General features: G+C 41.0%; 1 protein-coding gene across 3 annotated transcripts in view; it reads right to left on the bottom strand.

Moving 5' to 3' along the window:
• Positions 1-11,961, bottom strand: part of prkcq (protein kinase C, theta) — a 23,546-nt gene continuing 11,585 nt past the window's right edge. For 2 of the 3 annotated variants that reach the window (XM_032505687.1, XM_032505688.1), the window contains exons 3-18: positions 10,897-11,096; positions 9,685-9,745; positions 8,161-8,341; positions 8,039-8,070; positions 7,855-7,940; positions 7,276-7,405; positions 6,685-6,794; positions 6,211-6,367; positions 5,941-6,107; positions 5,313-5,486; positions 5,132-5,223; positions 4,865-4,927; positions 4,618-4,756; positions 3,148-3,336; positions 2,357-2,485; positions 1-1,844 (exon numbers count right to left, since the gene is read on the bottom strand). In XM_032505687.1, coding sequence (XP_032361578.1) covers positions 1,686-1,844; positions 2,357-2,485; positions 3,148-3,336; positions 4,618-4,756; positions 4,865-4,927; positions 5,132-5,223; positions 5,313-5,486; positions 5,941-6,107; positions 6,211-6,367; positions 6,685-6,794; positions 7,276-7,405; positions 7,855-7,940; positions 8,039-8,070; positions 8,161-8,341; positions 9,685-9,745; positions 10,897-11,096 — 2,069 coding nt within the window. In that variant the 3' untranslated portion in view covers positions 1-1,685. The remainder of the gene's footprint in view (positions 1,845-2,356; positions 2,486-3,147; positions 3,337-4,617; positions 4,757-4,864; positions 4,928-5,131; positions 5,224-5,312; positions 5,487-5,940; positions 6,108-6,210; positions 6,368-6,684; positions 6,795-7,275; positions 7,406-7,854; positions 7,941-8,038; positions 8,071-8,160; positions 8,342-9,684; positions 9,746-10,896; positions 11,097-11,961) is intronic. The other variant, XM_032505689.1, reaches the window with a different exon arrangement.

Raw genomic sequence — 11,961 nt, forward strand, 5'->3', positions numbered from 1 at the left:
TCTAAAAAAAACAGACATTTTATTGTACAGGATTCACAATGAAGAGATCAATAAAAACTACAGTATGCAGCTGATCTAAGTACCTGATCCAAATTATAGCATCTATGAAAACTCCTGAGGTACATAAAGAAAACCTGCTACACATCACCATCATAACAGATCTACATCCAACTGACAGTACAGTATATCGACAGAATTACATTACATTTATTTACATGACCAAGGGTTGTTTAATTATATTTTAACATCTGTACCTAACATGGAGGTAAAAGACTCATTAAGCTATGGAATAGGGCAGCAAATAAAACAACAGGACAATAGCTCTAATTTGGTGTAACCAATTTTCTCAGTTTGCTTTGCTTGAAAAAGTAAACTTCATAAAGTATTATGAGGCACCATACGTTCATTACAACACATTGTCTATTAATAAAGACACCCTGATAAGCACAAAGGCAAGTTTAGGGAGTTGAATACTCTGTCAGTCCCTCCAGGATTTTGCGGCCTATTTTTGAGATTGCGGCGGCCTAAAATGAAGTTGCGATTTTTTTTATATAGTTCTTTAAAAATAAAAAGGAAACTTGTTTTGGGGAGAATAAAACTACTGTAGCCTGAGTTTTCCTAGTAACCTTACCAAAAAAATGTTGGTATAATATGAAAATAGCTGGTGGATTTAAGATAAAAAATAATTTATTGAATGAATCAAATTTGAACATAAGTGTCAGTGGCACTTAATTTCCTATCCTGGCCTGGGACGCATTCATACGGTTTGATAAAGGATTTATTGGACTTTAACTCATCGTTGCACTTACAATAACGAGCATAGCTGTCCTCAGTTTAGGTCATCCTGCACGTCTCATCTTCGTTTTTTCCTGCATCCATCGTGTGTGCTGGGGGAACGGAGCAGCCCCGCCCGCTGCAGAGAGCCGAGAAGATTGAAACAGCCGCCGCTTTCAACGACTTCAGAGGGAAAAATCGTTACAGCGATGTTAAAATGTTTACAGGTTGGCAGGACGGTGTGTCATGTTTTTCGCTGTACGTTTTGTTGGTAAATGTGAGATGTTCGAGTCACATGCGTCTCGTCTGAATTTGGCCACAAACGTGTGTGACGTCAACCCGTTCTCACTCCCGCTTGGTCATTGGCTCTCAGATTTGCATACGAATACAAAGTCGCGGCAAATGGTTTTTGGTCAAATTTGTGAAAAAGTTGCGGTGATTGATCAAAATCCCGAGTCGCACCAAAGTCCCGGTGATTGGTTGAATTCATCGTGAAATCCTGGAGGGACTGCTTTAAGATGGAAGCGTATAGGTAATTATATGCCACTACCTAAGACGAATTATATATCAGGCATTGTAACGGACTGATCATTTTTATATCTTGGTATATATGTTCTTTGCCTCTCTGTCTCCGCAGTTTTTGTTTGTCTGTTTTAAAAAATATTTTTGTGGTTATCTTTATATTTCAAATTTAGAGACCGAAAAGACATGCAACAAAGATCCCGTCACAGTTGTGTTGTATGTGCCTTACACCCAGGGCACCCCCTTTAGTGGTTATCATCATGTTTTCCGATACAGTTAAGTTTTGGGACATTCCTGGTCTAAAGTCTCTGCAGTTTGTTTAAGTTCCAGTAAGTGCTGTTTGTGTCTGAGCGGCTTGCTTGTGAGGTAGTAGGTTGTTGGTCTCATTGTCAGCGGGCTGCGTTGCGAGCCATCCCCGGGTTGACAAAGGAGAAGTTCCTGAACATTGTCTGGTCAACGCTGTTGATGAGCGTCCGGTCGGCACACGACAGCCGGGGCTTCTCGTTGATAAACTCTTTGTCAAAGTTGCTGCAGTCACTGGGCGACGTCTTCGAGGGTGGAAGAGAAAAAACGTCAATAAAAACAATGATATGTACGATGCACTTCAACAGTGAAAATGATTGTCCTCCACAATGAATAGAAGTATGTGGTCAACACAAACAGGTTGGCAGGACGGTCTGGAATGTTTTGCACGGTCTTTGGCTTTAAGTTTTGTGTGAGGCGTTCGAGTCACACACGTGTCTCGTCCATGGATGTATTAAGAGAACAATCTCTGAAACACTCCCGCTTGGTCAGTGGCTCTCAGAGCGCACCTGGGACTGCTGGGATTGTCTCGAGTAATGAAAATTTGATAAGGGGCCCTGGCTGTCAATCAATATCTTCCAGTCACGCAGGCCCCTGATTGGTCCGGGCCTGAAGGCACCGCTTACCCTGCTTACTGATAGTTACTCGTCTGCAATGAAGTAGATAAACATTTGCAGCTAACATGCCCCGTAGAAGAAAATCCGGCTTTTTAAATTTGAATGAAAAAGTGAGCCCTTTAAACTGTGACTGTACTTACTAATGTTGGCGTGAAGGGCGGCGCCACCTTCCGTTGTTCCACGGAGTTCCAGTCAGTGCTGCTAAAGAAATTGTGCTGTCTGATGTTTCCCTTCACTCCCAGGCGCTCCTCGGGCTCCCTCACGAACAGCTGCAGCACAAACACAACTGAGGTCACGCCCTTCACAAATAATGCAGCCAGTCAAAGTAGTGTTAAAAAGTAAACAATCCTTTGGTGCTCCTTCTAAATGTTGGAATATTATTTAGTCCACATCATTTATTGGTGTGTGTTTCTCATTTCCCAGAAATCAACTGTCAAACGGGGTTGCTGGGAATGACATGAAGTATCGTGTAGGCGGTAATTTAATTTTTCTGTGATTAAAGAGTTAGTTTGTAGTCATTTAAAACTTGAAGGTCAACCTGTCCTTTGAAACCATGGGATTCCTTCCAAGATTTTCTCTCTTTCCCGCTCTTTTTTTGTTTATTTTACAGCGGACAGTGCATATGGATGAACATATGCTGTAAATGTGCAAAAGTTGATGTTAAAAAGATGTTAATAGACAAATTATTGTGGTTAATGTCAATCTAAGCCTCACATTTTGTTGATCAATGTAAATAAGTTATTGAAATCTGCCACAAAAGTTTGTCTAGAAAAGAACAGCTCCTAACTCGCCAGTTTTATTTACTTTAAACCACAACCACTTAATTTTCACAGAATGTCAGTCACAGAATTCCTGCATCTAGAGTTGAATTACTTTAGTACCCCAAATACAACCATTAAGACACACACCCAACACACACACAGTGCCAGACCTTGACCAGAATGTCCTTGGCGTCTTTGGTGAGCCAGCGGGGGTAAACGGGGTTGTCCGTGCGTATGGACTGAAACAGCTCCTCTTCATCGCGGCCGTGGAACGGAGACTGACCAATCAGCATCTCGTACAGCAGCACTCCAAACGACCACCAGTCCACTGAGCTGTTGTACTTCTGACCCAGCAGGATCTGGTACACAATCACAACCCGCATACTGTTAACACACACAGTGTAGCTTTTCTAAATTCGCCTTCGATAACAACATGCAGTCTGATATCCATTGCTGTTTTCCTTATGAAGTTATATTAAAAGAAAATGTTCTAAGTTGGATAAAACATTTTAAGTTTTTCTTTTCTGAAGTTATCTTAAAGAAGATCGCAATTTCAGGGAGTTGGACTGTTGGTTTAACCCTTTGGATGAAAGAGAAATATACTTGTATTTCATTGATTGGCCTGGTTAGTTTGATTAGACATACAGGGAATTTGCCTTAGGGTTACTGTTTTGGTGCAAAATGGTGGGGAAAAAAACTGTAAGACAACTGCAATCATTATGAAAATACAATATGAAATAGAATTTTACATTTACATTTACGGAAATTCCAGCTGTAGAGTGATATTACTGATCATTTCTAGATTAGAAATAAAAGTAACACCCGTTCTGGTGGACCTCATGGAACTATCTTTAAAAAAAAAATGGTAGTGAACGGGGAGAGGTTAATTATTTTTGGATCCTGTTTGAATTGAGCCATGGATTACAAATATGATTATCAATTTGAAAGATAAGTTTTCAACCAAAGAAAGTCTCAGTTAGCCGTAGGTTTGCCACAGTACCTCAGTAGCTTAGTTTTGTGTGAAAACGCTCTGAGAACGACATCTCTCATCTCACACAATTTATGTCACGTAGCTTGTAACATGTAACGTTATCTTACCTGATGTGTTTTATCCAGTTCAGTGTTTTCAGCAGATTAGCAAAAGAACAAGATCCGCTGCCCATCTGAGGAACGTTCCATCCCCGGTACGATACACACAGACATCGTAGCTTCAGCGAGACGTCATCCATGCGACATTGAAGTGTGTAGCCTTTCTATTTACGTATTTTCACAGTCTCATACTTCAACAGTTTAACAATAAACTGAGACTTTGTTCGGTTGAAAATGTATCTTTTAAATTGCCGAACATATTTGTAATCTATGGCTCATTTCAAACGGGATCAAAAAATAATTTGCCTCCCCCCGTTCATTCCTGTTCTTATCTTTTCGAAAGATAGATCCCATGGACCGGAAGTAGAAGGGCGTGACTTCGGCTTTCTATGGGGAATGGTGATGGAGTGAACAAGGGAGTAATTTTAGATACAGCCTTTGTCACAACTTCTGCTAACTATGGTTGAGATACGTTAGCACTAAAGGCACATTTAGCAGTTTGGGTTTACCCATTAATGGAGATCATCTAGTTACATGGTGCGTGTGCTCACCTCTGGAGCGATGTAGTCGGGTGTCCCACAGAAGGTGGCGGTGCGTGACTCGTCCTGCATGTTCTCCTTACACATGCCAAAGTCTGCTATCTTGATATGACCCTCAGAGTCCAGCAGCACATTATCCAGCTTCAGATCCCTACAGAGGAACAAGATCATATAAGCATGAACAGTTCTTAGTTTTGGCCTCTTATGTTTTGTTCATCATCAGTTTCGGTTCTGTTTCTGGCTTATGCTAAGACTCTACCTGTAAATGATTCCTTTAGAGTGCAGGAACTGGAGCCCACAGATGGTCTCAGCTGCATAGAAGCTACAAGGAGACAGAAAAAACCCACGGTGTGTTACTTTTGGTTTTCCTCCTGCTTATTTCATTTGCATCACTACCAAGTGACTACAGCCAAGAAGTAAAAGGAAAGTAAAGCATCCAACCCTGACAGCGAAAAGTTACAGTTGTGCATCTTAACAGACAGGTGTTCAGCATATTAGATGTTGGGCCTTTTGACGGGATACATACGTGGCCCTGTGCAAGTCAAACTTGTGGCAGTTCTGGATGTGGAACATGAGATCCCCTCCATTCAGATACTCCATCACAAAGAACAGGTTCTCCTGGAGATAAGAAATGCAGAGAGGTCAGCGCTGGAGTTGTAGCTGAGGATGGTTGGAGTGAATATTAAAGTACACATTGATGTTGTTACCTTGGTCTGGAAGGTGCAGTAAAGGTGTGTGAGGAAAGGGTTTTCCCAGGCAAGAGAGAGGACCCTCCTCTCCACCATGGTGCACTCGACATCATCGTCCATCAGCACCACGTCCTTTTTTAGAGCCTTCACTGCGTAAAAGTGCCCGCTTTTTTTCAGCTCGGCTAAAAACACCTAGAAACGCAGCAAGAACATTTCAAAACGGCTGCAGCTGGACATTTCCTATTTTCTTTACCACCCACTTCTAACACCCCCCCCCTTTGTCATGCCTGATGCAAGAAGAACAAGACGTCAGTAGTTTTCTGTGGAAACTGACAGCAGAAAGAAGTGTTGACCACAAGAGTCATATTGTGCTGTGTGAAAACTATGTTGACGAGAATGTCTAAAATATCACTGGTGACTAATCTGGAAAAAGTCTTTGCCTAAATGTGTTATTTCTAATAACTACAAAAAGTCTTACAGCTCTAAAGTCTTACATAAAGAATGTTGAAATACTCTGCATGTATTCTCATTTTTTGCAGGAACACTTTTGCTACATCCAATTTTCCCTTTGCTCTTTACTTATGTGAATAACTAACATATTCGGGCCTTTTTGTGCTTTTCTTCTTTGAATCAGAATCTCCTGTACCTTGCCGAAGCTGCCTTTCCCGAGCATCTTGTGCAGAACAAAGTCATCGATGGTGAATTTGGGTTGGTGCTCCTTCCTGGGAACAGCGTACAGAGGCTCTTCTGTCAGCGCCTCAGTGATCGACCTGCCGACGTCAGTCGGTCCGTCCCATGACACACCCTGATAGTCTTCAGGTCAGGAAGCAGGAATGGGAAACAAATGCATCATAATAAAAGAAACTTATCAAGAAGAAATGGCTTGATGAGAGTGGAGATTTCAGAGGTTGTGTACCTTTGTTCGCAGGTGTAGCTGTGGCTGGTACACCCGTTACTAACCCAGAAGGAGCTCGGACCACGCCCGGCTGGCCAACACCTACTGGGCCTTCTCGACCAATGATTTCACTTTCTCTGGTGCTTCTGGCCTGACAAAAGGTAGGACCAGCATCGGCCTGAATTTCATTTAGTTGACAATTTAAAAGTCAAACACTTTAGTGGAAAAGCCTCTTAAAAACACATTCACACCATTTTGAGACACAATCAGCACAAGGAAATAGAAGACCTAACAGAACACCTTAAAGCCCTCTTAAACCTTTAATGCATGAACATTACATATCATACTTCAGTGAATATTAATAAAAAAAATCTATTTTAGGTGTCTTAGCAGCTTCTGGGCAGATTTACTGAGGTGGGAGTTAATGGGTAAAAAAAAAACTCCTCAAAATGTACATATTTAAACATTTTGAAAGATCAGATTGGTTTGTCTGACCTGCTGTTTACTCTCGATCATAGCCAGAGCTTCAGCCATCAGTTTTTGGTTGACCCCACAGAGGTTGGCGACTTTCTTCTGGCATTTATGATGGACGTTCATGCTACATTCTGCACAGAAAACACTGCATTACCACCATGTTATACACATGCAAACAACAGTTTTGTATCCATCTCCACATCTTTCACACAATGTGTAAGGCAACAATGTTTGCAAAGGGGACGATAAAGCTATAGTGTGTAGTTTTTGTCGCTCCATGAGGAATTCTATGATAACAAAACTGTTGGCGTGTCGACATGATACAAGCATTACGTGACTGCGCAGTTGCTGGTAGCCAAGTTGCCAGTTGCTGCATTAAATTATTAGTATTTAAGTGCAACCGTAGAACACAGCAACATACAGAAACAACATTTGTGAACTTAGGCTTTATGGAAAGTTTCTTTTAGGCTCGCTGCGTTGAAGTAGTGTCGTCGCTTACACGTTAAACTTTAAGACAGTGTGTACAAGATGTAACACTAACTCTAACAAGTCCAGTTTTTAACCCAACAAGATGCATAAGACCACAGAAATCATAAAACTCCCGCCTCTCACCCTCACATTTGAGCCCCTGCTTGGCAAGCCCCCACAGCAGAGTACCGCAGTGTTCACAGAAAGTGGGACTTTTGTAGTTGTAGACCTTAAACCTGTGGGGCATGTCGATCTTGAAGCGCTCCTTGTGGATCTGCAGCACACATAACATCAAACAGCTTATCATGGAGGCCCTAGTACATGTTAAGCCTTGCAAACAGGCCCGCCTGACATTGGGACAGAAGCGAACAAGGCCAAAAGCAGTAGTAGAAACACTTCCTGTATTCAACAGTGGGTGGCAGATCTGTCTGAGGTTTTGCCTTTTTTTGGTTTCATGCATATGAACTCTGCAGGCATGTGGCTGATGAGAAAGTGAAACAAAAGCAAGATTAAAGCAGCAAATGAGACGAGACAAGAATGTCTGGTGTAATGATACCTCTGCATGAGGTGACTACTTGATTAGAAAGCACTATAACCACAAGTTTACAAATCTCTTACACATACTGTATCAGCAGATTTAACAGTGACTGCTCAGATGTAATGGAGCGCTTTTGTAAAGCTGCACAATGAGTGACTGGAAATCAGTGTGAGGCAGATACTTACCATTGTTTCTTTGCTGTTAATGGCTGAACCCGTGCATTTAGCGATTACTTTATCTATACATTTTTTGTGAATGGCTGCGTTGCACTCTAAAAGACACAAATGTAACCAAGTTAGACACATGGCAGAGATGTAAAGCAGGCATCATTCAAACTTCCAGAAGGTCAGTGGAAAATCTGACACTCACGTCTGCACTGGTAACCCTGCTTGTTAAGACCCCTGTGATGGATAAAAACGGATTAAAATGACTAATATGATAATGCTGAAAATGGTAATTTGGTGGTCTGTGATAACCAGAAGGTTGTGTACCAGACAAACTCTTTGCAGACGGAGCAGAAGGTCGGTTGAGGGAAGAACGTGGCGCTGAATTCGTGACATTTGACAACGTGGACTTTAGCCTGTTTGATGGCACCTCGCCGCTGATGGAGGGCAAACAGCCCCTCCCTCTCTGGTTCGGACTCTGGGTCTCCCTCAGTCTGACCTGCAGCGTCTGAAACGCATCATACAACCTTTTATTGAAAGAAACGAATATGAAAAAAAACACCAGCCAGGAAGCCAGAAAGATGTCACACCTAGTTTTCACACCTTTTGTGGATCAAGAAGTGTTTCAACGTCATTTTGTCATTTTCATTTTGTCTGTATCGGCTCATATGGAGGAGTCTGTTGCAACCCCACTTGTGGTCTAATTGTTGCAGTTTAACATAAAGACTTTGTCAAGTGCATCATTAGTACTTTTGTACTAAGCATCTTCCCCCAAATTTTGTACTATTCCTATAAAAAAATAAAACCGCAGTAATCTCTGTTTTGAAAGGAGTCTGTGTCCTGCTGAATCAGTCGGTTAGACCACAGGAAGACAATTTATTATGTGTTTGTATGTAGTTCAGGAGGAAGTTCCACAGATAAAATTGTCACAGTGCACCAGACTCCATGCCACCTGTTCTGAGCAGCAATTTCCTATTTGTTGTTTCTATATATAGAAACATGTGACGGCTTCTTTCCTTTTGGTTCTCAGTGACTTCTCAGGCCTTGGCGTGGTGTTAATGTCAGGAAAGAACCAGTGAAAGGGATCCAACACAAAGCACACACACACATCCACAAGGACCGGCAGTGGGCAGAGACCCAAAGCTCTTATTTTTAGCTTGAGAAAATGTGATTAGGCTGGGAGGATTTTGCCTCATTAAAACACACAAGAGTGCAAGGACTAATACAGACAATTTGGATTGATGGTCAGTATGTTATGATTATATTCCATATATGTATACAGTATTGGTTGTTTTCAAACCTAAAAATCTAAAATATTCCCTCAAAAATCACTGAACTGTCACAGTTCACAAGTATAAATGTTTTGCTGTTCTCCACCATGACTTGGTATAATAGTGATTCACCATACTAACTGTATGTCTTTACATTAAAAAAAAACATTAAATTGGCAGTTTAAAATGTCAGACTTTTGTCAAAGAATATTGTATGGTGCACAGGAAATTATACACTTCCTTGTTTGGAATTAATTAAATTGTTTCTGTTGGCAGCAATAAGTTGTCTTAAATTAAAAAAAAAACAATATGCAAATGATTTCTGTGACCACAACAGTGCTAAGCATCTAAGAATGAATAATGATGAAAATGTTTCCTTTTTGAGTAGACTTTACAACCTTGTAACTAACTATCTCTTATTTGCACTTTCAGTTTTACAGATTTTGTTTTGGGCATTTTATTTGGTCATAGTCAGTGAAGGACTTTTTTTCATTTGATGGCAAAACCCAATGTGTTTCACCACATTGTAGTTGTTGATGGAGGAGGAGCAGGTGGAGTTACATTGGTTTGAACCACTCACCACTCTTCTCCAGATAGTATTTGGCCTCCATCAGCAGGCGGCCCTGTGGCTTCAGCTCCAGCTGAGACAAAAAAAGAAAAACCGAAACAAGACATATAATTTACAAAGGAAATTTGTGAGGAAAAAACATTGAGATTGAAAAGGGAAGGATGTGGATTCAAAATCTACCCAAAAATATTTGATTTGATTCATTTGATTGTTTGATTCTTAGTTTGGTTTAAGAGCCAGTTGGCATGAAGCCTCTGGTGCAACCCAAAGGGAAGTCTTTCCAGAGAAAGTAATGATCCCGTGCACAGGAAGGGAACGGTCTAATTCCTGACTAGGTAGAGGGCACTTGAGGGCTAACTAGGCCATTGGCATGAGCAGTAGTGGCCTCCGTAACATGGATATAATCTAGATGTAATTCAGGCTAAAGTGGGATGAAAAATATAACAAGATGTAAAACTGAACATCTCCAAATATGTATTTTTGTTCTTATGGAAAAATACCAATACACCCCACAATTCTTTATTTTAACATGTAAATAAAGCATTCTGCTGTACTATGGGATGGAAGCAGGGGGAGATGCATGTATGATGCATGTACAGTTTTTATTTTTAATTAAAGCTGTTGTGGCCAACCTTTTACAAAAGCTCGAAGAAGCATTTTTGCTTTAGAATTAATAATAATTAATAATTCCTGCTAATATTTTTCATTCAAAATAAATTTCACTCGGCAGGCAATAAGTTTGTTGTTCTGATAACTACTTTCATGACTTGTTTTGTTGTGTCTAAATATTTCCGGATTATTGATCTTGAGAAATCGGATTTTTCATCTCATGACACAACAAGCTTTGTTTTCTCTTGATCGCAATGACATTATTTTATTGTGATTGGATTAAAAACAGAAGATTCTGGAATACAGTGGCGTGAAGAAAATAAAATGCCATCGGAGATACAGTACAGACGTTTTCCACTGCAGATTTTGACAGGCCGTCGCAGGAGAAGCACAGGTGTAGCTATTCAGTTATGTTATTAATTAAACCTGTTATTATATATATATATTCCTGCTATTACAAGCTAAAATATCTCCAGGAGAAAATGCTTGTTGGTTTAATCTGTTTAATGACTATAAGGAGGATTGACACTTTAAATTTGCTCTTTTGAAATAGCCAAACAGCTGGTCCGAGAGTACAAACACACGCACACCCGTGGCCCCTCCCACTGCACTAACCCAGATCTCCAGCTTGCCGTTCTCCTTCTTGCATCGCGTTGCCAGCGAGTCCAGAGCCACCGTGGCCTCAGACTTCAGCTCTGCCGTGCGGTCCTTCACCATCACGTGCATGATGCGACCACGGTGGATGTGGGCATCAAACGTGGTGCTCCATGGCGGGTACATGGTGGGTTTCTTCTGCTTGTGCACTTGGCCCTTTTCTGGAATAACAAAAAGCAATACAGAGAAAAGACACTTCTTTACTGGCAGGCTCTTTAGTCTGACCCTTTGTTAGCAACAGACAGGAAATAAGATAAAAACAAAAGCTACACAGAGTGATTTTCACTCTGACTTTTACTTCAATACCTTGAAATCCTGCATGTCAGCAAATATATCTTATTGTTCCTGGCATGTAGAAGCTGTGACCAGATGCAGTTAAAACATTTTCCTGACAGACACTGACAGAATGAGTGTATGTAAAAACTGACACAATGCAAGACTCAAAAAGATGACAACAGGACGTTAAATGATGAAAAATATGTGAATGAAATTCCCAAACAGTTCCAGTAGTTTTTTTTTTTTTTTTTAAGTTTTTTTTTTAGGGCTTGTCTTTTTTGGGGGGGGCTTTTCCCCTTTTTATTTGATAGTAACAGTGAATAGACAGGATAGGGGGGATATAAATACACGCAGCAATGGGCCGTATAGCCCGGGCCGCTGCAAAGGACTCAGCCTACATGGGGTGCACACTACTGGGTGAGCTAGAGGCCACCCCAATTTTTAGGGTTTTTCTATATTAGATAGTACAGACAGATAGAAGAAGGGAGAGAGACGGGATGACACACAGCAAAGGGCTTCCAACCGGGTCTGCTGAAAAGGACTCCGTCTAAATAGGGTGCACACTCTACTAGGTGTGCAAGAGGTCGCCCCCAGTTACTGACATTGTTTAATGCTGCAAATCTTTTGACAATAAAAACATGATCCTGCTGCCAGAATGACTTAAACTATCGAGAACTTAAAGGGATATTTCACCATTGGAAATTGGTGCTTTCTAGGCCAAGAAAAGCCAGAAAATGTGTTTTTGGCTCA

Source organism: Etheostoma spectabile, chromosome 23, assembly GCF_008692095.1.
Source record: "Etheostoma spectabile isolate EspeVRDwgs_2016 chromosome 23, UIUC_Espe_1.0, whole genome shotgun sequence".
Taxonomy (NCBI): Eukaryota; Metazoa; Chordata; class Actinopteri; order Perciformes; family Percidae; genus Etheostoma; species Etheostoma spectabile.